Genomic DNA, 27,347 nt, shown 5'->3' with positions numbered 1-27,347 from the left:
GCCTGCACGTTGCATCTTTGTGTGTCTTGCTTTTGCAATGACTGCACCATGTCTTCAGTCGACATTATCTTGCTTTGTGGCCTTTGATCGCACACTTGAAACACACTAACTACGCTTGTGTCATCACTGTACTGGTCACGGGTGTTGGTTTTGTTGGTGTGTCATCCACTCCGACCCTGTGTCTTCATCACACTGTCCCCTGACTCAGTGTTCAATTTCTCAGTTTCTTCAAAACTCCCTAGGTTAGTCTTGAAATCTGCAAACTTGATTTCATCGTTTGAATGCGCCACATGTATTGCGAATGGCTTGAAACTTGCTGGTAGTCCTTTTAATACCATGGCAACAAGTAGTCCATCCCCCATAGTTTCACCTGCATTTCGAAGTTAACACTTTCATCGTTTCTTTTTTGAAGCGACGTGAGCGTGGTGACAGATTTATTATCCGTGGTTTTCCTTTCCTGGCATAATATTCTCTCAATATCTTCAAAGACTTTCTTCCATCATCAGGTGCATCTTTCATTATTAGCGAGAGGCTCTTATCATCAAGCATATTTATCAATTCGGCATTTTTCTCTGCATCCGTAGCCATATCGGAACTTGTCGCTGGCTTCCCGAGCACGGTCTTCTTTAGTCCCAATAAATGAAAATGTCTCAGCATTTTTGTGTGCCATATCTCGTACTTATCTTCATCTCCGTTGAATGCCAGTCGAACGTGCCTGCTTGCCCTTCCTTGATCCATTTTAGCCGGTTAGCGATAGCCTCATTTGCTCACCGCTCGTTCAAGTCTGGATACACTTTTGGCTTCACTTTATCTCCTAAACGTCTCCTAGGCCCATAACCTGTTGAGATCCTCAGCGCTTTCGCGATGCATTTGGGAGAATAAAGAGTCGAGATGGTCCTCTTGTTTAGATCATACAAGTTGGATATTTATTTGCCGGAGCACAGAGGGCAACCGCTGCTCTCATCGTCGTACGAGAAGTCACACACATAGACACTGGCTTTGATCGCGGTCAAATCACGTGACGTCGCGTCGTGGCTGGGTTGCCAGATCAACTCAGTATTACAGCAGTTCACAAAATGAGGATACAATCTAACTTTCTTAACTGATAGACTAAAATTAGCAAGGCCTCTTGGATGCTTCGAATTCAGTGTCTACCAAGCCAAGCGGATTCGTCCTACCTCGACATTCATGTTGTGTCTGTACTGTATGCGGGAAACATTTATAAGTTCACCACATTTAGGACAAATACATTTGTGGCCTGGCCATTTTAACTGAAACGTTAACTTAGAAATTGTGGGAAAACACTCAGAGCTGTCAATGTGAGTGTGGCACACGATCAGAAATTATAAAAGCATATTTTTTTCATCTCGTCTTGTCAGCATTCGAAATGTCTTATTTTACATAATTGCGAGTTGTATCTGTGATATTTTTCCTTCTTCGTTGTAGTTGAAGGATAGTATCGGAAGGGGACAGTATGGTGCTACTCAGCTAAACAGCAAATCAAGAGGACGCGAAGAAGAAGGCCGCTGAATCCAAGATGGACGAATCGCACACTAACGCGAAGTCAACCCCGGAGAACCTAGACGACCCTCCCAACAGCCGCCTGTTCTTGGTGGTCAGTCGATTTGTCACAGAAGAGGAACTCCGGGAAGGGTTCTCGACGTTCGGCGACATCCAGGACGTTTGGGTCGTCAAAGACAAGCAGACGAAAGAATCCAAAGGCATTTGCTATGTCAAATTCGCCAAATCGTCTCAGGCCTGCCTGGCAATGGAGGAAATGCACGGAAAAGTCCTTCAGGACGGAGGCAAACCCATTAAGGTCGGAATTGACGCCAGTACTTAATTTTAACATCACGTATAAGGTGCATAAATGTTTGTGTCGGTGCAGGCGTTTATCGCCCAGTCGCGCTCGTCGTGCAGCCACAGAGACGTGGAAGATGAAGACCTGACCAGGATCTTTGTCATGATCCCCAAAACCTTCTCAGAGGAAGACCTGAAGAACACTTTTAAGGTACGTTGGAGGGTCGTGGAGTTCATCGCTAGGCCTTTAGTAGTGCTACGTCTGAATCAATCCAGATGGTGGTGTGATTTACTACAAGACCACTAGAGGGTAGCATTAGCCAGGAAAAAACTGACCCACCTTAACTCATTCACTGCCATTCCCGTATTTATTCGGGAGTTGAAAATAGGACGTGGAGTGCCATTCCTGTATTTGTTCGGGTTTAGGTTTTTCTTACAGGGGTGCCGATGAATCTCTGGTCAGTTTGTTTGTTTGGGAAGCAATGTTTTTCACCTTGCACAGGTGGGTATCATTTGCCTTTTCCCCATATTAGCGCTTTGTTCCAGCTTCAGCTGTTGTTAAAACGCTACTTAAATGAATATGTATGTATTGTATTTGGGACAAGCTCAGATAACTCCAGATACATTTAACTTATGAATTAACTCTATTTTTCTGACTAAAGAAGAGAGTCTAAGCTTTCTTACGCTGCATGAATGCTTATGTAGTCCTAAAACGCAATATTCTGTGGGTCCTGGAATTGCAGTGACAATGACAAAAACCTTGGCACCGGAGTGGACACATTTTTGCACGTCTGCCAGTGAATGAGTTAATTGTCTATTAAACAAAACACATCAGAGAAAAACATCCAAATGGTCAGAATCCATCTTTCCATGATCCAACTATATCAATGAATTAATGACTAACTAGTTTTAAAATGTGAAGCCAAAAATAATATTTAATATTTCCACAGGTTCGGACTTTAGCAAGCATCATGGAATTTCACAAGTTTGTTTTGCTTTGGCGGGTCGAATACAATGATGTGGCGGACCAGATTTGGCCCCCGGGCCTTGATTTGGACATCTTGATGTAAGGGATTAGCCAGCCAGCTGAATAGAGAGCGAGCTACAATAAAGTCTTGTTATATCGATATCGATTATACTGATAGTACTGCATATTACAATACTATTTTCATTTCCTGGCAAATTTCTAGTCTTTTATGTATAATTAGTTCCATTTAGTACGATACCGGGTTATTACGATAATCCAGTTACCACGGTGCCCTTTTCATCTACCACCAGCCATTTTGCTCTGTTTATATCGATACAAAAGCAGCTTAAAGGACAACCAACGTCTCCGGACAAGTTGTGTCCATAATTTGTAAAATGGCTTCAAATGACTACTACTGAGCGTATTTTAATAAGATTCCACCACATATAGCTATATTTTACGTTTTAAAACTCGATCTGAATATTCAGAAAGTCTTGTTTTTGAGTTGGTGACGAGTCTGTACGTGAAGTCGCTAAAGGAACGCCCCTAACCGAAAAAGACACATTGTAGCAGTCCTTCCATCACGTCAATGTATTTTGCTGTACATGTTTGGTCTGCAAACCGTGTTGCACCCAAAAGCCGCCAGAGGAGAGCGTCCAAGCTCCATATATTGAATTTATCAGCCTGTGGAAACGGAGGTGGCCACATGAGGTCGCCATTTTGTGCCTCTTTTCTGCTGATCGATTTCCCCCCTAATGTTGCCTCAAAATGGCATGGAATAAATTCTTTAATCGATTGAAAACATGTATGCTTTCCTCTTCAGAACTTTTTGAATCATATTCATAACTGGATGTGTAACAAGAAAGCATATTCTCCGAATCTGGAGCCATTGTTTGGATTCTCCAGCAATGCAAGACGTCTTGGCGTGACATTACGAACTGGGGGCGGGACTTTCTGAAAGTGCCCAATTCGCAGCTCAGTTTTTTGCAGATTTTGGACACTTTGAATAAACAACAATATGTATTTAGTTTTATCGGCAAGCCATATGCAATCATCAAAAGAGCCATATATGGCTCGCAAGCCATAGGTTCCCGAACACTGGCTTTTGGGTTTCTATACAGTACCACCATTAGCGATTTCTGTATCGGTCACACCGTTGGTCACGTGACCAGCTTTCGTGTCTTGCACAGTGTAGCAGAGCTACAATAGCATCTGAAACATACTGTAGTCTTCTTATACAGTATACAATTGTTCAACACCAATTTCAACCATGGGGAAATGTAAGAATTGTGACCTCGGAACGAAGTACAAGGCAATAGTGGCTCGAGGAGAATCCAACAAGGAGCAAATCCTCCATCGCGAAAGAGTTCGACGTGCCGCAGAAAACTTTATCAACGTAAGTAATGTAAACGTTGCAGTTTTTGTTTTCCATACATGTATTTAATTGTGTTGTATTCAGATATCTTTATCGCTTGCAATAATCACTGTATCACAGTATGTACATGCTGGCGTTCGTGGTTTCTCTCATGTGTACAATGTCAACAATGTCGAGTGCTACTCAGTCACGATTGCAAGAGTGCGTTATGAAAATACAGTAAAGTCTCGTTATATCGATATTCAAGGGAGTCCGAAAAAAATATCGATATAACCGGGACTATCGATATATCCGACCCTGTTTGCATGTAATTTTCTCCGTGTGTGCATAGAAATAGTATCGATATAACCGGGACTATCGATATATCCGATATCGATATAACGAGACTTTACTGTAATAAATGACGTTTTTATTTAATGCATAAATTTATTTTTCACTTCACTCCAGTACAAAAGCATGCTAGATACACAATCCATGAACTCAAGGAGAAAATTACATGCCATATCAAAGATCCCCCTTTTATTTCCCCCGTTTTAATGCAGTTCGGCGCAGGATCGGATATATCGATAGTCCGGTTATATCGATATTTTTTCCGACTCCCGAGAATATCGATATGACGTGACTTTACTGTAGCTTGCTAGCTTGCTCGATAAATGAGCATTGTCCTTGACATCGTCTGCCAGTGAATGAGTTAACACCAGTTCGTGATTTAGATATTTTGAGGCCAGCACAGAAGGCTTTGCAGGCCTTGACGGTCCGCCACTGGATATGAGTGTGATTACCCTCCCGGCCACTTGTTCCAGAAATTGATTTTGAGCGTCTGGTTGTGCCTCCACAGGAATACGGCGACATTGAATATTGCGTCATTATCAGGAACAAAATGACGGGGGAGAGTAAAGGTTTGGGCTACGTCAGGTACTACAAACCCTCCCAAGCCGCCTTGGCTATCGAGAACTGCGACAAAGGTGATGACCGCTAGGTGGCGCCGTGGGCAGTCTCTGTGATGCTCTTTGTATTCGCTCACTCGCCATTTGATTGTCGTCAGCTTACCGGGCCATCCTGGCGGAGCCTCGCAACAAGCCATCGTCTTCGGAAGACTACAACAGCAGGAGCGACTACGCGAGCGGTGGCGACTCGCTGAGCATGTACCCCTCCAACATGGGGGCGCCGGCCGAGCCCATCAACTACTCGTTGATGGACTACCGTGGCGGCAGCGGGGGATGCGGGGGCGTGGACTTGACCCATTGCCTGATGGTGTCCACCCGCGCCGGGTTGACCCAGGAGCAGATCTTTGCGCTCTTTGACATCATTCCGGGGATGGAGTACTGCGAGCTGCAGCGGGACGCCTATGGCATGAGCAAAGGTGGCCTATTTGAATATCGTAAAATGTTTTGTTGTTGTTTCTTAGTGTTTTCAAACGCGCTTTTATAAAAAAAGTGTTTACTTAAATTTTCTATGCAAGTTTGCGAGAGAGGAAAATGTTTCCAAGTTAGTCATCAAATGTCCACATCCTGCATGTACAGTAAAGTCTCGTTATATCGATATTCAAGGGAGTCCGAAAAAATATCGATATAACCGGGACTATCGATATATCCGACCCTGTTTGCATGTAATTTTCTCCGTGCGTGCATAGAAATAGTATCGATATAACCGGGACTATCGATATATCCGATATCGATATAACGAGACTGAATATTGATATAACGAGACTTTACTGTATGTATATGTATGTATATATGTATATGTATATGCATGTATATATATATATGTGTATATATGTATATGTATGTATATATATATATGTATGTATGTATGTATATATATATGTATGTATATATATATATATATATATATATATATATATATATATATATATATATATGTATGTATATGTATGTATATATATATATATATATATATATATATATATATATATATATATATATATATATATATATATATATATATATATGTATATATATACACATATATTTTTTAATATACAGTAAAGTCTCGTTATATCGATAGTAGACGTAGACTATTTCTATGAACACAAGGAGAAAATGTACTTGCCGCAGGATCGGATATATCGATAGTCCGGTTATATCGATATTTTTTCCGACTCCCGAGAATATCGATATAACGAGACTTTACTGTATTTTTGGCAGGTCACGCCATGATCCGCTACACCAACCTCGGATCGGCAGTTTACGCCAAAGATAAATTGCACGGATTCGAGTACCCGCCAGGAAATAGACTGGTTGTCAACTTTATGGACGACGGAGAAGATCGCAGCAGGTAACGCCCACGAGCTCACTCGCAACGTTGAACCCAACCAAGATGGCCGACCACCGTCTTCTTCGTGTTTGTGCGCAGCTCAGTGGGTAGAATGGCCATGCAGTTTGTGGCCACCCAGATGATATCATCGGTGTGGAACGGACCGTCCAACAGTCAAGGCGTCAAACCAAGCGCTTCTCATTTGGTACCTTTCAAGATGTCTTCCTGCCGTTTGTTTACCTGTCTTCAAGTGTGTGCAAAATGATTGGATTGGATGAGTCTTTTATTCGTCTCGCAGTGGAGAAATTGACATTTCTCCGCAGCAAAGTGATGATAGGGAGAGGAAAGGAAAGGAAGAAGTAGAAAAACAAAATACAGGAGCTGCTGTGAAGGCAGCCACTCTCACGGCAGATATCTTGAAGTCAAAACAACAAAAACTAAACAAAATATGACAACACAAAAGACACAGACAGACATTCAATTTTAAGTACTTTTATGCACCCTCTTTGTTGCATGAAGCAGTTGTAGACGAAAGAGGAGAGCATCAAAGACTCCTTTTCACCAGTGGACCGGGGGGGTCTTGGTGAAATCGGCTACAAGCGAAGTTTTGAAAGCAAACATGAAGCTGTAGCATCCATTGACCAAAAGAGATTGTCTCACATCTCCTCTCCCACGTACTGTAAATCCGCTTCAATTCGAAGCCGCGACCGTTCCAAATGCGTATCAGCGCTCTCCTTTCTTCTCATGGCCAGCTCCTTAAAGGACAACCGACGTCTCCGGACAAGTTGTGTCCATAATTTGTAAAATGGCTTCAAATGACTTCTACTGAGCGTATTTTACAAAGATTCCACCGCATCTATATATATATATTTATATTTTACATTTTAAGACTCATGCTGAATATTCCGGAAGTCTTGTTTTTGAGTTGGTGACGAGTACTCACGTTACATCACTGAAGGAACACCCCTGACCGAAAAAAAGGACACATTGCAGCAGTCCTTCCATCACGTCAATGCATTTTGCTGTACTTGTTTGTTCTGAAAACTTCGTGTTGCACCAAAAAGAGGCAGAAGACGGCGACAAAGCTCCGTGTAAGGTATTGATCAGCCTGTGGAAACGGGCTGATTAATTCCTTCCACGGAGCTTTGTCGCCATTTTCTGGCTCTTTTTTTGGTGCTACATTTCCCCTCCCTATTGCCTCAAAATGGCACGGAATAAATTCTTTAATCGATTGCAAACATGTATGCTTTCCTCTTCAGAACTATTTGAATCATATTCATAATTGGATGAGTAACAAGAAAGCATATTCTCGAATCTGAAGCCATTGTTTTGATTCTCCAGCAAGGCAAGATGTCTTGGGGTGACACCACGAACAAGGGGGCGGGACCTTCTGAAACAGGCCACTTCCGGGTTCATTTTTTTGCAGATTTTGGACACTTTAAGTCATTTTTATTGGTGTTTTGCATTTGACTAAAAATATCATACTGTGTTTTTTGGGTATTGTAGATGCTATAAAGCCTTTTTCTGATGTTAGGAAACAAAAAAAGTGATGTCGTTGTCCTTCAAGTCATGCATCCATCCAGTCCAACAGCACCGACCTTTCCACTGAACAAAGTAGTGCTGTGAAAAAAAATATTTGACCCCTCCCCCCTGCAGGGTTTCTCCAGCCCTCCCATGTCCCGGATCCAGACGGACGTCAGCCTGCCGGCCCCCAAGAAGATGGCGCCCTCCGACAGCAAGTCCAAGGAGCGCTTGTTTGTGGTCTTCAGCCCCGCACCGCTTCCCGTAGACGTGCTGGAGGACGTTTTCTGGTAAGGAACCCTACCCCCTCACCCCAATCTGAACAGACGCTGATTCAATTTGGATACCGTTGGATTAAAAAGAGTGAGCACTGACAATCAAATTAGTGGTGGAATTTGGTGATTTGATATATCTGAACGATACTTTGGTGTACTGGATCATGATGAGAGATTATTATTACAGTAAAGTCTCGTTATATCGATATTCTCGGGAGTCGGAAAAAATATCGATATAACCGGACTATTGATATATCCGATCCCGCGGCATGTAAATTTTCTCCTTGCATTCATAGAAATAGTATCGTAATAAGCAGTACTATCGATATAACCGATATCGATATAATGAGACTTTATTGTATTAATATTATGATTAGTATGGTTAATGTTGTTAGTATTGTTATTGTTAGCAGTATTGTTATTGTTATAATAATATTATTATTATTATTATTATTATTATTATTACTATTAGTAGTAGTAATAGTAGTAGTAGTATTAGTATTACTATTATTACAGTATTATTATTATGATTATTATGGCGCATGTGGGTGCCGCTGCTCACCCACAGAATAAAACGGAACCTGTGACTGTAAAGTGACCTTGAGAGTTTTGAAAGGCGCTTATAAATGAAATGTATGATGATGATGATTGTTATTGTTCGTAGTATTGTTCTTGTTATCATTATTATTATTTATTATTAGTAGTAGTAGTATTCTTCTTCTTCTTCTTAATATTATTAGTATTATCAGTATTATTATTGTTAGTAGTAGTATTGTTCTTGTTATTATTATTAATAATAGTAGTAGTAGTATTGTTCTTGTTATTATTATTATTATTGTTATTATTACAGTATTAATATTATTAGTAGTAGTATTGTTAATGTTCTTGTAGTAATATTATTATTTATTATTATTAGTAGTAGTACTAGTATTTTTCTTGTTATTGTTTATTATTAGAAGTAGTAGTATTGTTCTTGTTATTGTGAGTAGTAGTTGTTTTCGTTCTCATTATTATTATTATTTATTATTAGTAGTAGTACAGTGAGACCTCAACTTACGAACTTAATTGGTTGCCATACAGAGTGTGTAAGGCGAAAAGTGTGTATCTAAAAAAAAAATTCCCATAGGAAACCATTAAAATGGGAATAATCCATTCCCGGGTTTCCATAAAATTTACTTTTCAACTAAATAAGCCTTAAAACTACACACAACATACCTTATTCTACGTATAGTAAATGTGCTATTGTATTGTAATGAAAGAAATACACTGCATTGTATCATAAAGTCACTTTATTTACATTTGTGATGGTCATTTATGGCTAGATGGAATGGCGTTGGAGGTCGAAGGTCAAAGGGAATTGCTGTTTGGAAAGAGAGGCGCATTACATGAGGAATGTAATTAAAGAAATAAACTGCTGTGAAATAAAGTTTTATTTACCTTTTTGATGGTCGTTGATGGCTTATGGAAGGAGAGTCACCTTCTATAAGGACTGTTGGTAACTTAACCTCTGGTGCTGTTCGGTCGTGTGCTTCCGCCGAAGATCACTCCGCCAGCCGTGGTGGGTGTGTATTATGAAAATAGTTCTTATTATAAGGTTTAATTTTCATAAATTTGACGTTTGTAAGACGAAAAGTTTGTACGATAAGGTGTTTGTAAGTTGAGGTCTCACTGTAGTAGTATTGTTCTTATTATTATTGTTTATTATTGATTATTAGTAATAATATTATTATTAGTAGTAGTAGTTGTTGTATTATTATTGTTATTATTATTATTATTATTATTATTATTTTTGCCCTAGCCGCTTCGGTTGCCTGATTGAGGTCCACTTGGTTCCAGGCAGGAAGGTTGGCTACATGAAGTACGCAGACAAGCAGGTAAAAATGGCGTCTGATGAACAGCAATAGGGGACTTGTTTTATACAAAAAAAATATATATATATATATATATTTTTTTTTTTAATTAAGTGTGCTATGGACGCTTTGGCGATGCTCCACGGTCATGTCGTCAACGGCGTGAAGATGAAGGTGATGCTTGCCGATCCTCCCCGAGAAGAATCCCACAAAAGGCTTCGCACGTACTAGCATGCCGCTCGCGAACTGCCAAGGTAAGTTTTGATTTTTTTCGACCACTTGCCCCAATTTATTTACTAAAACGTGGAGAGGAACATCAAGGGCGTAGCGTCTTGATGGGATCTTTTAGAGATCAGGGGGGGAAAAAACAAGTGAGGCAAAATACCTAAAAAGTGACTTAAAAAGGTCATACATAGCAGGAAAACAGGATGCAATACTTCCATCTAGTGGCGTCTAACAGCCACATGCAAAAACATCAACCTGACCACAATCGTACGGAAACGGACTTTTCATTTTTACGTGTTTGGGAGCGTGCGCGCAAGTAACTTTGCGGCTTTTCGTTCCGCAGGCGACTGTTGTCATGACAGACCTGACCTGACAGACCCGACGACCCGGGTGAAGTCTCTTTTTGACACGACCTTTTGACACCTACTTGTCTGACCTTAACAGTCTCCGTGACCTTATGCCACAACGATCCGTGTGAGCTTTTAAGAGCCTTCGTCCTTCTTATTTTTGTGTTTTTTTTGTTTTTTATATACTTTTCATACATAGTCAAGTCTCATTTCAAACTGGGTAAAGCTTCAACACGTTGCGATTTTTACGGCGCAAATGGACGTCTGTTGGTGTTAGAAAATGTTCCTTTTTTTTGTTGAAATGTGTTCTCAACTGTGAGAGTTTGCAAGTCAAAATAAAAACAGCAGATTTAGCCTTTGCTTCCCCGGTGTGGCTTCAGTGTTTCAAAATACTCTTTTGTCCTAAAACAAAAAAACTGTTCATATTTGAGCAGGTTGATGCAAGGTTATGCTCATGTTAAATGTCAAATGTTAGCACCTAAATTCCAAGTGGGAAGGGGTTAAATTTGAGTGCCACCAGATGTTCACATACTGCATCCTATCTTTTAACTCATTGACTGCCAGACGACAGAATATTGAGTTTTAGGACTATATAAATATTCATTTCAGTGTTAGAAACATGAGACTCTCTTCTTTCATCAGGAAAATAGTTAATTCCTAAATTTAATGTGTCTGGGGTGATCTAAGCTTGAAATTGGGGCAACTGTACAAAATACAATACATCCATGTTGATTCATATAGTGTTTTGAGTCACGGGTTCACGGAAATTTGTCTGTTAGCTCAGTCAGTCCCAGATAATGTGTAAAAAATGTGTCCACTCCATTGCAAGGGTTTTTGTCATTTTCCGTCAAATTGCAGGACCCACAGAATTGAGTTTTCGGATGACAAACATTTAATGCAGCGTTAGAAACTTTAGGGATTAACTCCTTTTTTATGAAAGAAGACAGTCTAAGTTATATGGGTCTGGAGTTATCTAAGCTTGAAATTGGAGCAACTGTACAAAATACAATACATCCATATTGATTTATAGTGTTTTGAGTCACAGGTTCACGGAAACGGATTACATTTGTTTCTTAACTCATTCACTGCCAGACGATGTGCAAAAAAAACCACTCCAGTGCCAGGGTCATTTTCACTCAAATTCCAGGAGCCACAGAATATTAAGTTTTAGGACAACATAAACATTCATTGCAGCGTTAGAAACCTTAGACTGTCTTCTTTCATCAGAAAAAAAGTTAATTCCTAAGTTATATAAATCTGGAGTTATTCGAGCTTGAAATGGGGGCAGCTGTACGAAATACAATACATTCATATTGATTTACATAGCGTTTTAACAACAACTGAAGCTGTAGCAAAGCTCTAACATGGACAAAAGGCAAATGCTGCCCCCTCGTGGAAGGGGAACAAAAACATTGCCAGAGGTCTGTCCAGTGCTTTATCGGCACCCAAGAAAAAACAAAACCAGAACAAATACATTCGGGAATGGCAGTGAATGAGTTAAAAGGGAAAGTCGTTGTTTCGAACAGCACATTGGCACTGATTTGAGCTCATCTGTAAAGAATGAAATATGAATTTCTATTTCTGTGAATGATGATAAAAATTAACTTTATTCTGATCATCATCAACGAAACGAGACCATTTGGATGCACAATGTCTTTATTTCTGCTCAATGATGTCAGCGGACATAATTTACAATCACATGACTTGTGGGGGGGTGCCCCTTCCCCGCATCATCGGGAACATGAATGAAAAACAAAATGGAGGTTGAAAAACATGTGTAGCCATCTTCTGTCGAGTTTTTGGGACAAGAACAGACTGAATTTCTTAGAACAGAATTACTGCTGTTCGCTTTGTCGATCACGACGTCCACCTATCATGTGATGACATGATCGGCTTTCATGCCAGAGTCTCCGCGACTGAAAAAAAAAGTCTTCCGTGCACCCATCTCGGTCTCAGTCGTCGTCCAGCGCCAGCGTGTTGAGCTCCTCGTCCAGCTCCTCCAGATCTTCGCCGGTGAACAAATTCTCGTCCACGGGGACATCCCCGTCGTCTTCCCCTCCTCCGTCTTCCCCGCCCCCCTCGGCCCCCGACGGCCCATTGGCCTCCGAGCCGCCGCAAGCTCCGTTTAGTTGTTCTGAAACAGCCGATTTTATTTTGTTAAGCTAATCCGTTTTGTTTCCGTTGTTAGCACTTGCGGTTTTCTTACTGTTATCCTTCGTTTGACTCTTACTGCCGGTGAAGCGGTCCGTGGTGGCCACGGTGATGCCCGTGTTGTCCACTTCTTGGGGGACGAAGCGGGACAGGTCGATGTCCTGAATCTGCAAGGCATCCTCCTAAAGCGAGATGAGGGAAAAAGTGACTGAAAACTTTGTAGTAAATATGCTTCTTTGAAAACGCAGACAAAACTTTTGACCCGCCGGTGATTTTGAAATTAGTAATTATAAAGTGTGTGGGCGTGTATCTCGATTTCAATTGTTAATTATTTGGGTGGGTGTCAAAATCGAGGCCCGGGGCGAAATCTGGCCTCCACCTCATTTTATTCGGTCAGCGAAAGAAAATCAAACTCGTGAAATTCCATGCTCATCTATCAAGCGAGCGAGCGAGCGAGGTAGATAGTGAGGTAGCTAGTTCCCTTTCTATTTAGCTCGCTGGCTAATCCCTTACATCACAGGTGTCCAAGTCAAGGCCATGGGGGCCAAATCCGGTCCGCCACATTGTTTTATTCGGCCCATGAAAGCAAATCAAGCATGTTAAGTGGCACGATGCTTGCTAAAGTCCCAACCCAAATTTCAAATGGTCCGATGTACACCACAAAAACAGTTATTTTTAACTTCAGATTCGAAAACTAGTTTTTGATGAATTTGTTATGCGCCCTCGATGTCATATGTGGAAGGGATAAAACATTGCGCTAAGCTATCTAACCAAAGTCACCCTGACCTGTTCTTGGTTGTCGTTGTCCTCGTCGTCTCCCTTGTTGGCGTATCGCGTGTCATCGGCTTCGTCGTCGTCGTCGTCCACCAGCTCTGGTCGGAACTCAAACACCTCGCGACCGCTCACCGCCAGCGACTTTCCAGCTTTGAAGTCGGCCTTCTTCTTCTCCATTTCCTCCCTGGCTTTGGCCACCTGTCACAGCCGTCAATCAAATTCATGAAGTGTTTAACTGTCAAAATAGACGAGCCGAAGCAAATGGCGGCGTTCCCCACCTTCTCCTGCCTTTTTCTCTTTTTCCACGCCAGAAAGGTCTCCAGGGTGATGCGGGTTACGCTGGGCCCGAGCGCCGCGCGCTGGGGAAACGTGAGCGCTGAAAAACTTATGTCATGGCGCCCGATTTCCACACGTGCTCACCTCGCTTTCGATCAGCTCCTCCATGGAGATCTCCTGGTCCTTCTCTTCCTCCTTCTTCTTATCCTTCTTCAGCACAAAACCGGGCGGCAGGGCGTGGCGGTACATGCATTCGCCGCCCCCCGCCGGGCACACCCAGAACCAGCCGTATTTGTTGTTCTCAATGGCGTCCAGGAAGAACTTGCATACCTGCCGCCGCGTGACAACTTCCTTAGCATCCTTTTCAAGAAAACGTCGCCCGGCGATGAGGTAGCGAGCGAAGTAGCGACCTAGCGAGTGAGGTAGCCAAAATATTTGAAATCTTACGATCTGCGTTTTGGATTTCTTCTTCTCTGCCTCTCCGTGCTTCTTGTTTACCACCTCCTCCAGTTTCTTCTCATCCCAGTTGTCCATGGTGTCTAGATAGGGCCCAGAAGCTCAGTTAGCTTTATGCTAAACCTCTTCATTCTCCTGTGGGAATGGTTCTGACCTTTCTCCAGCTCCTCATCCCTCTCGTCTACGTAGACGCTCCTCTTCTCGCACTTCCTCTCCATGGACAAATCATGGCTGAACTTGCATTTGTCTCCTTTGGTGCACTGGCCTTGCTTGTAGAAGGCGCACAGCACCGACTTGGGGTCCACGCCTGGAAGGAGATCACGTGAGTCACGTTTCACCCTAAAAAAAAAAAAAGGTTGACCCCGGTGTGAGTTTACCCTTGTTGACTTTCTGAGCGGCGACGACTGGTTTGAAGAGCTCGTTGAGCTCATCCAACTCTTTCTTCTTGTCGGTCTTCTTGTTGGCCTTGTCGGCATCCGCTTGAGCCGCCTGCGCACACCCGAGAGAGTTTGGACACCATGGATGCAAACAAAAAAAACAAAGAAAATGGCGGTTTGCTTGTGGCTAACCTGACGGGCATTTTGTTGTCCATATTTGACTTGCTGTGTGACGTTCTTGATGAACTTCTGTTGCTTGGCACCTTTCTTGTTCTTCAGGCCAAACGTTTTGTCCTGGAACATAGATGGTTAAATTCCATTTACTGAATCTCTTATTGCTTCATGTCACAAAGAGGGTACAGCAAGTGCTGAAGAATGAATGACTTTCTGTGCCTTTGTGTTGTCATATTTGTTATTGAGTTTGTTGTTTTTCTTTTGACTTCAAGATGGCGCAGCGAGAGTGGCTGCCTTTGCAGCACCTCCTGTATTTTGTTTTTCTACTTCTTTCTTTCCTTTCCTCTTCCTTTCATCACTTTGCTGCTGTGAAATGTCAATTGCTCCACTGCGAGACAAATAAAGGCACATGGGATCTAATCCAATTTGATATTTATTTGCTAACTAGCTATCTAGCTGCCTACCTAACTATCTATCTATTAGTCATCCATTAGACACCTATTAGCCAGCTAGCTAACGTTCTATCCACTGTATTCGAGTTATTCCAGGTTGAGTGAATGCTAGCGCAGGTGGCTGCCGCTGCTTACCCACAGAAAAACTTATTCTGTGACTGTAAAGTGACCTTGAGAGTTTTGAAAGGCGCTTATAAATCAAATGTATGATGATTAAAAATGCTAACAGAAGCAAAAATGCAGACAGTTTACCACACATGTTATGCTTTTATCAATCCTACCATATGCAGTGATAAAAAATATATATTTATATATGATTGAGGATGACTTGCCGCGATCTGCGGCAGCATTGTCGTTAGCTAACAGCAGACCAACTGAATTTCAGCCAAAATGCTCTTTGCAAGATTGGTTAACATGTTTTTTTCCTGTATAAAAGTTAGAGTAAGTCATACATTATTTGTACATGATTAAAAAAACACCCACTCATCTGGATTTGCACCTTTTTCCCCCTTTCAACTGCTTTGTTGGATATCAGATCAGGACTCGACATCGGCAGACATTCAAAAGTGAAGTACAACTTTTATCATACAGTATTAAATATTTCTTCAGTCGTCATCTGTACTTTTTGAAGGTGTCGGACGTTTCGCCTCCTATCCAAGAGGCTTCGTCAGCGAACTAAAGTCTGACTGGTCGTATCGGCCCTATTTATATATCCCTAATGTCCGGACATGGCGGTGCCGGACACTGCGATAGTCATCGATGGACCACTCCTGTACGACTGAGAGCTTACACAGAAGTGTGCCAGGTAGCGGCACGTCTCCCAAGAACCAATTTGGCAGTGTCTCTGCGTAAAAATAGCTTCATTTAAAGGAGGCCTGTTGTCTAGTATCGTCAGTATCTTGTTTACATGGGCACGGGAGGTGGCATCTTAGCATTTACGACCCCCTTCCACACAACAATTTACGTTTGCCGGCTATAACGTTATTATTAAGAGTACCCGAGTACGTGGCTCAAGTTAATTCGAGTACCATAGGGGCGTATGTCCGACATTTTGCTGAAATTATCGACACGTGTAGGGTACTTTGACACGCAGGTTACAAGTTGGCGATGGCGTCATGGACGGCAGGTAGTGGACGTTGGTCAGCTAACGTTCCACTGCCACCATTTCAATATCCAATGAGACAGTTACCCATCTTGGCTCGGTTGGAATTGCGCTAAACCATCGAGTAATTTCAACTGAAAACTATAACAACAGAAAGGTGATGTCCGTTCCGTAGTCTGCGTTGATGTTCGCTCGTCCGCTAGCAGGCGAACAAATGACAACTGGCCGCACGCCGACATGCTAACTCGTGATTTATTTTTTGACACTATATACCTCAATGATCTTTTCCTTCTTCTTCTCTTGAGTTTTTTTATTCCCCGCAGCCGGTGCCGGCTTCTTCGGAGGCATGTTGGCTCAATTCGGGGTCTGTTGTTTCGAAAGCCAAGCTTAAAACGATCGATTTTTTTAAAGCCTGCTAACTATCGTGTTAGCCACTTGATGCTAACTCGGCACAGCGACGACGTCGCTCCACCCACCCACGTGTTGGATGACGTTTAGCCACTATGCATGATGGGTAATGTAGTTTATGACGAATTGGCGACGTGTCGGTGTCGTCATCGGAATGTATTTTGTCCGTTTTAAATGTAGCAGTTGAGGAAGGAGAACACACGATTTCCTGGAGTACGTCTTTATTCCAACTGCTAACAAGCGGATCTGACTTGAACTTGAGGAAATGCAGTAAAATATCTTATCATAACCACACCCCTTGCTGTACACCTGCTGAGTGAGACACATGGTCTTAGTACCTGCCAATTTAATACATTTATTTTCTAAGTACCTTTCAAAACTCTCAAGGACACTTTACATTCACAGGATTTTTATGTGCGGGTGAGGAGCGGCAGCCATTTGCGCCAGCGTTCACTCTACCCGGAAGTAACACAGCAGCAAATTATTAAAGGAAGAGAAAAAGAAATAAAGGAGAAAAAGACACACTAAATAAACAAACAAAAACAAACTGGACCACTTAGATTTATATTATTATTTGACTAGCTATTTTGAGGGAAACGCTTTTTCAACCAATTCGACAACAAATAATGTTACTTAACCGTTAAAAGTGGATTTTCGGTCAAATATAAAGACATTTGATCGTGATTACCAAATTTTGGAAGGCTGCGTTTTCATGGACAACTTGTCGAGTGCGAAAATTGCGGACGTAATTAATTTACGTACATTGAAAAATAAAGGCCGATACACTATAACTATGCAGTGACATGGAGTGAGGTTCATGGCTGGTGAGGCACTGATGTCATCACAGTCAGATTTACAAACATGAACGCTACAGAGTAGCTTATTCACCATTTGATTGGCAACAGTTAACGTGTTTTGCTTAAAATGTCATGTCAGCATTCTTTATATAAACTAGCATTGAAAAAAAAAGAATTAAAAAAACGTGATTATCGTGTTACCTTTACTGATAAATGAAGTCCATGCGCCACTCCTTCTGAAGAAAGGCATAGATAACTTCTTTGTAGAAGCCTTCCTTATCTTTCTTCAGTTTTAAAAGTCCGTTTTAAAAGTCTCTATTTCTTTCAATTTAGATATGTATTTAGTTCATATAGTAAAAGTGTTTGAACACTTTAATCGCGATATGCAGAGGGACAGCAATGCGGTCTCACTGCAGAGCAAGCAGCCCAGTTAGCACAGTCATTGCACAATCCATGGTGAGGCTCAGCCATGGATGATGTGAAAATTCCACGATTTGGTGGAAAATGGTGCAGTTAAATGGAAAAGAACTTTAAAGTACAAATCACTAAATAAATATAGCCGTTTAATTTATTTTTTCATTTGATATTTCCATGATGACAGGTGAGGCACTGCCTCACCTGCCTCCCCTGACTGCACGTCACTGTAACTGTGGTATGAATATACAGTAAAGTCTCGTTATATCGATATTGGATATATCGATAGTCCCGGTTATATCGATACTATTTCTATGCACGCACGGAGAAAATTACATGCAAACAGGGTCGGATATATCGATAGTCCCGGTTATATCGATATTTTTTCGGCCTCCCTTGAATATCGATATAACGAGACTTTACTGTATATTGATTCTCATGTATATTTTCGTATATCTTAATATACGCCATCGGGGGAAAAGGGTAGTTTTGGTCCTTTTGAAATAACTTGAGGGAAGGAAGGAAGAATGAATGGAGTGTGTGACGGTAGCAAACAAGGACATAAACGAGGGAGCAAATGGATGAAAGGCCAAGCGAGATCAATCTCTCAAGCAGTTTCGTAACTGACCACTAGGTGTCAGTGTAGTACCACGGAGCCGCTTCCCCTTTGCCTTTCGGCGCCGACGAGTCCTCGAATAAGCTAATAAATATCGGTTTGATGACGCGGGAGGCAATCATTTCCATTGCTGTCTTTTAAAAATCAAATGAAGGGCCTTTAAGGACACAATAAAACTTTGTATGAATACAATATGAAGGATAAATGAGTTGAAGCCTCTGCATTAAATGTGTCCGGAAGCGCCTCAATAACACACACACACACTTTGTGCTTTATTGCGATTTGAGTTAAATGGTCGTTATACAGAGCTGCCATCTGTCCTGCGGACAAAAGTCTTTTATTAGCCCCTTCTAACACTTTTTTTACCCGATGCTTCATTAGGACACGGCTGCCATGTGCTTTATTGGCTTTTTGGATGAGATTCCGGGCTTGAGCGGCAGATGCGGTCTGAAACAGCTAATCGCCAAATAGCAAACGGGAAGAATAACTGAAGCGCATGACGATCTGTGCGGCCTCGTAGACGCCCAAAAGTTGACACAGTTGCATTTTCATGCCCAAATGTTGTGAAACAAAAAGTGCACTATTAATTTGTTGTGACTTGTTAGTTCTAGCAGGCTGCTCGTACATCACATGCCCATAAGCTTTATCTGCTAGCGTGAGCAGTGCAGTGCGGACATTTTCAAGTCAGATTCGAGTGCGTACTTTAGAAACATCTTCATCTTGAGACAATCTTTCCACAATAGCTTGCTCAAGTTGTTCGACAAGGACAAAGAGTGGACTAGCGTTAGCGGGGGAGCGAATTTGTCTTACGAGTTGGACCACAGCTTGGTTGTGGCCTGGTCGTGAAACTAATTTGACAAAATTTCATAAAACTGTGTTGCCAGGCGGATAGTTTAAATCAATATTTTTTTTTAAACGCAGGCCACATTGTAGTTTTGGTTTCCTCTCAGGGGCCATTTTGAATTTGGAGAAGTCGTTAGGATGTTTCATCCCCTTCACATGTTACATAAAAGTCAAGCTATCTAGCTAGCGATCTAGCTGGCTACCTAGCTAGCTATCTATTTGCTATCTGTTAGCTACCTAGCTGGCTATCTAGCTAGCTATATATTTGCTATATATAAGATACTTATAAGCTAGCTAGCTATTAGTTATGTATTAGCTAGCTAGCTATTATTTATCTGTTAGAGCTAGCTAAATTTCGATCTATTTTAGGTATTCCGGTTTGAGTGAACGCTGGCCCATGTGGTGCCGCTGCTCACCCACAGAAAAACGGATCCATCCATCCATCCATCCATTTTCCGTACCGCATATTCTTCATTAGGGTCGCGGGGGTGCTGGAGCCAATTCCAGCTGTCTTCGGGCACGAGGCGGGGGACACCCTGAATTGGTTGCCAGCCAATCGCAGGCCACACAAGGAACAAACAACAGATCCTGTGACTGTAAAGTGACCTGGAGAGTTTTGAAAGGTGCTTATAAATGAAATGTATTATTATTATTGTTTCTTATGTTTATTATTTGTTTTTTTCCCTACCACAAGGGGGCATCATTTGCCTTTTGTCCATGTTAGTGCTTTTTTTTACAGCTTCAGCTGTTGTTAAAAGAAATCAATATGTATGTATTGTATTTTGTACAGCCGCCCCATTTCAAGCTCATATAACTCCATACCCATATAAATTAGGAATTAACAATTTTTTTTCTGATGAAAGAAGGGAGTTTAAGGTTTCTAACGCTGAATTGAATGCTTACATCAGGGGTCCCCAAACCTTTTCCTGTGAGGGCCACATAACTTTTCCCATCGCTGATGGGGGCCGGTGTCAGTTTGTAACAGAAAAAGTGTGACGATCGTAGAGGAGCTTAAAACATTTATCGTTTTCCAGAAAGCCACACATAACCACTAACCCTTTCCAGGTTATTTACAGAAAAAAGTCAGTAAACAAATAATAATACTATTAATGAGATACATAATAACTAAATAACCATCTCTGAGTTCTTCACAGAAAGAAAACAGGAAATAAATAACACTATTTATGAAATATATAATAACTAAATACAGTAAAGTCTCGTTATATCGATATTCAAGGGAGTCCGAAAAAATATCGATATAACCGGGACTGTCGATATATCCGACCCTGTTTGCATGTAATTTTCTCCGTGCGTGCATAGAAATAGTATCGATATAACCGGGACTAGCGATATATCCGATATCGATATAACGAGACTTTACTGTAACTCTCTCTGGGTTCTTCATAGAAAAAAAGCCATGGAACATTAACTTTCTGTTGTGCCATGCACAATCTTAACAGACAAAGGTTCAGCTCAGTTGTCAGAGCAGAATCTCTCTGACACATATGAGCAGTCTCTTAAAGTTGTTGTGTTCCTTCCTTATAATCCTTTTGTAGGTTCCAGTAGGCTTGTAGACACCGCTGTTTGCAGCTCTCTCTCAACAACGTCCCTGTGAAAACCACAAAGGGAGCAGGATGAGAAAGTGAACTAAGTGATACAGCGCCTACACAGCACAATACATTTCACTACCAGTATGGCTGTAAAGATGGATTTTATCCCAGTAGATTTTATTACGATTATATTTGTTCATGCTCAGAATGACTCATTCAAGTTAGAAAAGTGAGCTTACCTCTGTATGTTCATCAGTGTGAACTGTGGGCCTGCATCTGGTTGGTGAGAAGTTGAATATCAGGTTCCATTCTAGTTGCAGCCAGTCTCAAGCACTGATGCAAATGTTCATCTGTTAATCTTGATCTCATCGGAGTTTTCAGCAGTTTCATGCCAGAAAAGGTTTTCTCGCAGATATACGTGCTGCCAAAAATTGTGGACATTTTCATTGCGTGTTTTTTTGATGTTTGGATCAGAATCAGAATCAGAATCATCTTTATTGCCAAGTATGTAGAACATACAACGAATTTGTTTCCGGTAGAACACGCTGCACTAGTATCGTCGTCAAAAAAAGATGTGTCATTTGGGGGCGGCTTAGAAGTCAATGAGACTGTTGGGCTTGAATGGGTCTTTCAGAACATCACAGTTCTGTAACTCAGGTCCAACTTCTCCATGGTTTGGTACCCTTGGTCAAAAATATCCTCTGCCATTGTAGTCCCTTTGAGACTTTGGAGGGCTGCCAGCTCCTCGCATATCTCAAAGTTTGAATAAAAATGAGCAGTTGCGGTGTGTGTTGCACGTCCGTGCTCTTGTCCAGTGCTAATGAAAAAAAGTCAAATGCTTTCGTCTTCTCCTGCAGCTGGGCATATACATTACTCCCAATTTCTTCACCGCGTCTGGTGATTGTACTCGCCGATAGACTTACGGCATTAAATGCATCTTTCTTCTCGGGAAACACCTCCTCCGCGGCAACATCCATACATTTCTTAACAAGCTCTCCGTCCGTGAAAGGCTTACCTATGCTTGCTATCAGTTTAGCAACCCGAAAGCTGGCCCGAACGGATGCCTTGTTCAGCTGAACTTGGCGTACAAATGTATTCTGCTGAAATAGTAGTCCACCTTTTAGCTTTGAGAGTTGTCTGCTCGTATTTGGCGTTGCAAGCTAACATACTTGTCTTTGTGACGGGATTCATAGTGTCTGCAAAGATTGTAATCTTTGAATACCGCCACCGCATCTTGACAGATGAGACAAACAGCCTTTTCTTTGCATTGAACATAAAAATAATCGTTTGTCCACAGCAGGTTAAATACCCTGCATTCTGAATCAATTTTTCTCTTACCTAACCTTTTCACCATTATTCCATTCTCTCTTTGACAGGAAGGTTTACAAGAGAAAATGGGTTCGGGACCAAACTGAGCGCCAAACTGAGCACACCTGAATGTACCATCGGACTCCCCTGCACTCATACGTCAACTATCTTGTGTCACGTCACATTGTGACCGACTCCTTTAGCGTTCTATTGTGAGCAGGCGTGTTTGTATTGTTCAATCACGATCATAAACAACATACATTGATTAAAATAGGAACAGGATCGAAAACCGACGTTTGACTGATTTTTATTCTGGAAGCCAAATAAGAAAAAAATCTGATAGCATCTCTGGGATTGTTCAGAGGGCCGGGCCAAATGCGCTGACGGGCCAGATACGGCCCACGGGCCAGATACGGCCCGCGGGCCGTAGTGTGGTGACCACTGGCTGACATACTCCTAAAACTCAATATTATGTGGGTCCTGCAATTTGAGTAAAACTGACAAAAACCCTAGCACTGGAGTGGACATATTGTCTGGCAGTGAATTAGTTAATGAATATGCAGTTTTCAAATCTGAAGTCAAGAATAAAGACTGTTATTGTGGTTTACATGGGACAATTTGAAATTTGGGTTCAGACTTTAGTGAGCATCATGGAAGTTTGATTTGCCTTCGCGGGCCGAATAAAATGAAGTGGCGGGCCAGATTTGGCCCCCGGGCCTTGACTTTGACACGTGTGTGGTTTATATACACGTTACGAGTGAGGCATTTTGGAGATGACTTGAGCCGTGGAGGAAAAAAAAAATGCCCCGGCGGCAAATCTGAGGTCTGTTTCCACGCCGTGGCGTTTTGCGGCTTGTCAGCGTTTGGGCTTGGAGGGCCGCAACAGGGGAACCAGCAGGACTTTTCCCGCTTGGGCTCTTGATTACACTTGATTTAATTACGTTTGCTTTCATCCTGCTTATGTGGGATTTCATCTGGCGCCTTGGACACGCGCGTTCCAGCGCCACGTTGCCATCTGACCGCCCGCCTGGCCCATCGGCGACTCGCGTGGAACCGACTGCTCTCTCCCTCCCTCCCTCCCTCCTCCCTCGGCATTTACATGAGAAATAGCAAAAACAGGTCAAGAGAGCCATCTCGTTTGATTTGCCGCCCCTTTTTTTGCATCCCTGTTGTCATGGTAATTGCCCCCCCCCAAAATCCTTCAATTCTGAAAAGTAATAAGTCTAATTACAAATGGAATCAAAGCAAAATGAACAGGTTTACATTTCGTTAGACTATTTTCATCCGTCTTAACTCATTGCCTGCCAGACAATGTGCAAAAATGTGTCCAGTCCAGTGCCAGGGTTTTTGTCACTGTCACCCCAATTGCAGGACCCACAATATATTCAGTTTTAGGACTATAAAAACATTTAACACAGAATTAGAAAACGTCATCTATCTTCTTTCATCAGAAAAAAAAGTGTTAATTCTCAAGTTATATGGGTCTGCAGTTATGTGAGCTTGAAATGGGTGCGGCTGTCCAAAATACAAAACACCCATGTTGGTTTGTATAGCTCTTTAACAATAGCTGAAAAAACACCTGGCTAGAGGTCTAACCAGCGCTTTAACAGCACAGTCGCAAGAAAAACCAATACCTGCACAAATTCGGGTATGGCGCTCCATTAGAAAAAAAAGAGTTAATTCCCAAATTATATGGGTCTGGAGTTATATGAGCTTGAAATGGGGGCGGCTGTCCAAAATACAAAACACTCATATTGGGTTGTATAGTGCTTTAACAACAGCTGAAGTTGTAACAAAGCGCTAACATGAACAAAAGGCAAATGCTGGCCCCTTGTGGAAAGGATAAACATTGCCAGAGGTCTGACCAGCACTTTATCGGCACCCCTGCAAGAAAATCGGGACTTGATACATTATCCTCATGTAGTGTTTCATTGTTAGCAGCCGTGTTTGTATTGTACAATTGCGATTAAAAAAAACACTAATTGATTCTAATGGGAAATTTGCATTGGTTTTCCAACAGCTTTCTGGAATGGACTATGGTTGAAAACCCAGCTTTGACTGTCATTGGCTCCATTTCAAAATCACAGGTGCCGCATTTTTCATGCCACTGAAACTCTTGAGGTGCCTGGCGGGCGGTGCGCCACGGCGGCGATGGCGCCGCCGCACTTTGTCAAGCTTATTACTGTCAGTCACGAGCTAGCCACTTTGTCTGCTGGCAGGCGGACTTTACTGCAGACGCTTGCTTCCCCGCAGCCTCGCTATCAAAAAGTCCGGCTTGCGTGGCGTTCTCTGTTTTATCACTTGATTATCTGCTCGCCATATTTCTCTCCGGGGAGGCACGAGAACGAGTGGGCGAGCACGTTCAAGCGCCGCATACGTCTTCATGTTGAAGGCCGGACACTTGTTTTGCGAAAAATAAATGTTTTGGTTTCGGGAGATGCGAGGTTGTCGCGTGACGCAAAGTCTTGAACGCAATGGACACAAACAATATGAGGATTGCGCAAGTTTTCTCTCATCACTCGATCAAAGTAAACTTTTGGGTTAAAAATTACTATAGCTTAATAGCCTTTTCTGCATAAGCAACCAAAAAGGCGCATGGCTTCGTCCGTGACGCATGGCACATACTTACTTATATCCTAGTTAGCTAGCTATATTGCTAGTTAACTAGCTATGCCGCGAGGTAGCTAGCTATATTGCTAGATAGATAGTTATATAAATAGATAGTTAGTGATATTGCAAGTTAGCTAGTTATATCGAGAGTTAGCTCGTGATATTGCTAGTTAGCTAACTAGTAATCTCACCATCTAGCAATGTAGCTAGCTATATCGGTAGTTCTATATCACTACTTAGGTAGCTAGCGATATCATTAGTTAGCTAGCTAACTCAGTAGCTCACTCTGCACAAGTAGCAAAAAAAATCGTCCGGCTTCTTCTGTGATGCATGTCACAAACTTACTAGCTATCTAGCTATATCACTATTTGGCTATATCGTTATGTAGCGATATCGCTATCTAGTGATATTGCTACTTAGCTAGTGATATCGTTAGTTAGCTAGTGATATCGCTAGTTAGCTAGCTAGCGAAATTGCTAGTTAGCTACTGATAGCTATATAGCTAGCAATATCGCTAGATAGATAGATAGATAGCGATATCGCTAGTTCGATAGCTAGCGATGAGAAGGTTTCTTCAGTCGTCATCTGTACAAAAGTGAAGGTTTCGGACGTTTCGCCTCCTATCCAAGAGGCTTCGTCAGCGAACTAAAGTCTGACTGGTCGTATCGGCCCCATTTATATATCCCTAATGTCCAGACATTAGACATGGACATTAGGGATATATAAATGGGGCCGATACGACCAGTCAGACTTTAGTTCGCTGACGAAGCCTCTTGGATAGGAGGCGAAACGTCCGAAACCTTCACTTTTGTACAGATGACGACTGAAGAAACCTTCTCATCGATGGACCACTCCTGTACGACTGAGAGCTTACACAGACTTAGATAGCTAGCGATATCGCTGGTTATCTAGCTAACTCTGTAGCTTTCCCTGCACAAGCAACAAAAAAGGCACATGTCTTCTTCCATGACGCATGTCACAAATTTACTATCTAGCTATATCGCTATCTAGCTAGGTCGCTAGTTATCTCACTATATTGCTAGTTAGCTAGCTAGCTAGCGATATCGCTAGTTAGCAAGCTAGCAATATCACTAGTTGGCTAGCCAGCAATATTGCTCGTATGTTGCTAGTTAGCTAGATAGCTATATCGCCAGTTAGCTAGATAGCAATATTGCTCGTTAGCTAGGTAGCTAGCTAGCTAGATCACTCATACATGTTAAGTCTCACGATTTGGTCGGGAGACTACCAATTTTGACCACAATACTCACTTTATTTGCACTTACAGAACGAAAGGTGGAAGAGTCCACCCAACCACAGAGACCTCCCAAGGAGGACAAGATCAAAGGGCACAGACCAAGTGTGACGTGGCCAAAAGCTATTGAAGAAAGAGAGTGGGAAACCGTCAATAACGATCTGACCAAAATCCTGGAGCAACAAGTGGGCACAGCTGGGAAAAAGCTGGAAAATATTGGTGACATCATCTATCACTATGGGGAGGAGCGCTTTGGAGTGTACCAAATCCAGGAGGCAGCAAAAAATAGACGGACTGGTCAGAGAAAGCAGGGACCTGCGGAAACAATGGAAGAAGGCCTCTGATACAGAGAAAGAAGGTCTCATGCTGCTCCAGGGGGATATCAAATGGCAACCTTACGAAGGGCAGAAAACTTGAGGAAACTTCGCAGGAACAAGGAACACACAAGAACACGGTTCTATAAAAAAAACTTCAAGTTTGTCAAAGACCTCTTCGCTAAGGACAAAAGCGGAATCCTGAAAACCTCAAAGCAGGAACTTGAAAAGCATCTGGAAAAGGTCCACCAGGGCACAAAAAAAAGCATGCAAAACTAGCTAGAATTCAACCTTGAGACTGGGCCTCCAAAATGGAAGGAAGTGGGCAATACAGTACGGCGTGCAAGATCAGCATCAGCCCCGGGGCCAAATGGAGTTACATACAAGCTCTACAAGAACACACCAGAGGTTCTGCGCTATCTTTGGTGGCTCATGAGGATTGTGTGGCAGAAAGGGATAATACCAAACGCATGGCGAAGGGCCGGAGGTGTACTAATTCCCAAGGAGAAGGATGCGGCAGACATCAGTCAATTCCGGCCAATTAGCCTTCTCAACGTTAAGGGGAATATCTTCTTTAATGTGTTAGCACAGAGACTTTCCACCTACCTCGAGAAGAACAAGTACGTTGATGCATCTGTACAGAAGGCTGGCATCCCTGGGTTATCTGGTTGCTTGGAGCACACCAGTATCATCTGGCACCAAATCCAAGCAGCAATGAAAGACAAGAGAGATCTTCATGTCATCTTCCTCGACCTGGCCAATGCTTTTGGCTCAGTTCCCCATCACCTTCTCTGGGAATCCTTCAACTTCTTCCATGTTCCATTACCCATTACTAC

General features: G+C 42.2%; 2 protein-coding genes across 4 annotated transcripts; one reads left to right on the top strand and one right to left on the bottom strand.

The window, feature by feature from the left end:
- Window positions 1-1,509: 1,509 nt before the first annotated feature.
- Window positions 1,510-26,507, top strand: rbm45 (RNA binding motif protein 45). 3 transcript variants are annotated; one of them, XM_089012100.1, is made up of 10 exons: window positions 1,510-1,819; window positions 1,889-2,011; window positions 4,981-5,107; window positions 5,188-5,505; window positions 6,311-6,440; window positions 6,519-6,624; window positions 8,076-8,230; window positions 10,014-10,089; window positions 10,180-10,319; window positions 26,231-26,507. In XM_089012100.1, the coding sequence occupies exons 1-9, from the start codon at window positions 1,538-1,540 to the stop codon at window positions 10,294-10,296; spliced, it is 1,434 nt and encodes a 477-aa protein (XP_088868226.1). In that variant the 5' UTR covers window positions 1,510-1,537; the 3' UTR covers window positions 10,297-10,319; window positions 26,231-26,507. The 3 variants fall into 3 exon arrangements, with proteins under 3 accessions (XP_088868226.1, XP_088868225.1, XP_088868224.1); XM_089012099.1 differs by lacking the exon at window positions 26,231-26,507 and adding an exon at window positions 22,404-22,555; XM_089012098.1 differs by lacking the exon at window positions 26,231-26,507 and adding an exon at window positions 10,634-10,990 and having other exon boundaries at window positions 1,511-1,819.
- Window positions 12,258-16,899, bottom strand: zc3h15 (zinc finger CCCH-type containing 15). Its single transcript, XM_089012101.1, has 10 exons — window positions 16,673-16,899; window positions 14,864-14,965; window positions 14,672-14,783; window positions 14,449-14,601; window positions 14,286-14,377; window positions 13,983-14,168; window positions 13,841-13,921; window positions 13,575-13,760; window positions 12,844-12,970; window positions 12,258-12,771 (listed from the first exon to the last, which is right to left on the bottom strand). The coding sequence occupies exons 1-10, from the start codon at window positions 16,745-16,747 to the stop codon at window positions 12,590-12,592; spliced, it is 1,296 nt and encodes a 431-aa protein (XP_088868227.1). The 5' UTR covers window positions 16,748-16,899; the 3' UTR covers window positions 12,258-12,589.
- Window positions 26,508-27,347: the final 840 nt, after the last annotated feature.

The sequence above is a fragment of the Hippocampus bargibanti genome, linkage group LG13 (genome assembly GCF_051943395.1).
Source record: "Hippocampus bargibanti isolate YZ-2025 linkage group LG13, ASM5194339v1, whole genome shotgun sequence".
Lineage (NCBI taxonomy): Eukaryota > Metazoa > Chordata > Actinopteri > Syngnathiformes > Syngnathidae > Hippocampus > Hippocampus bargibanti.
This window is presented reverse-complemented; position numbering and strand designations above follow the sequence as displayed.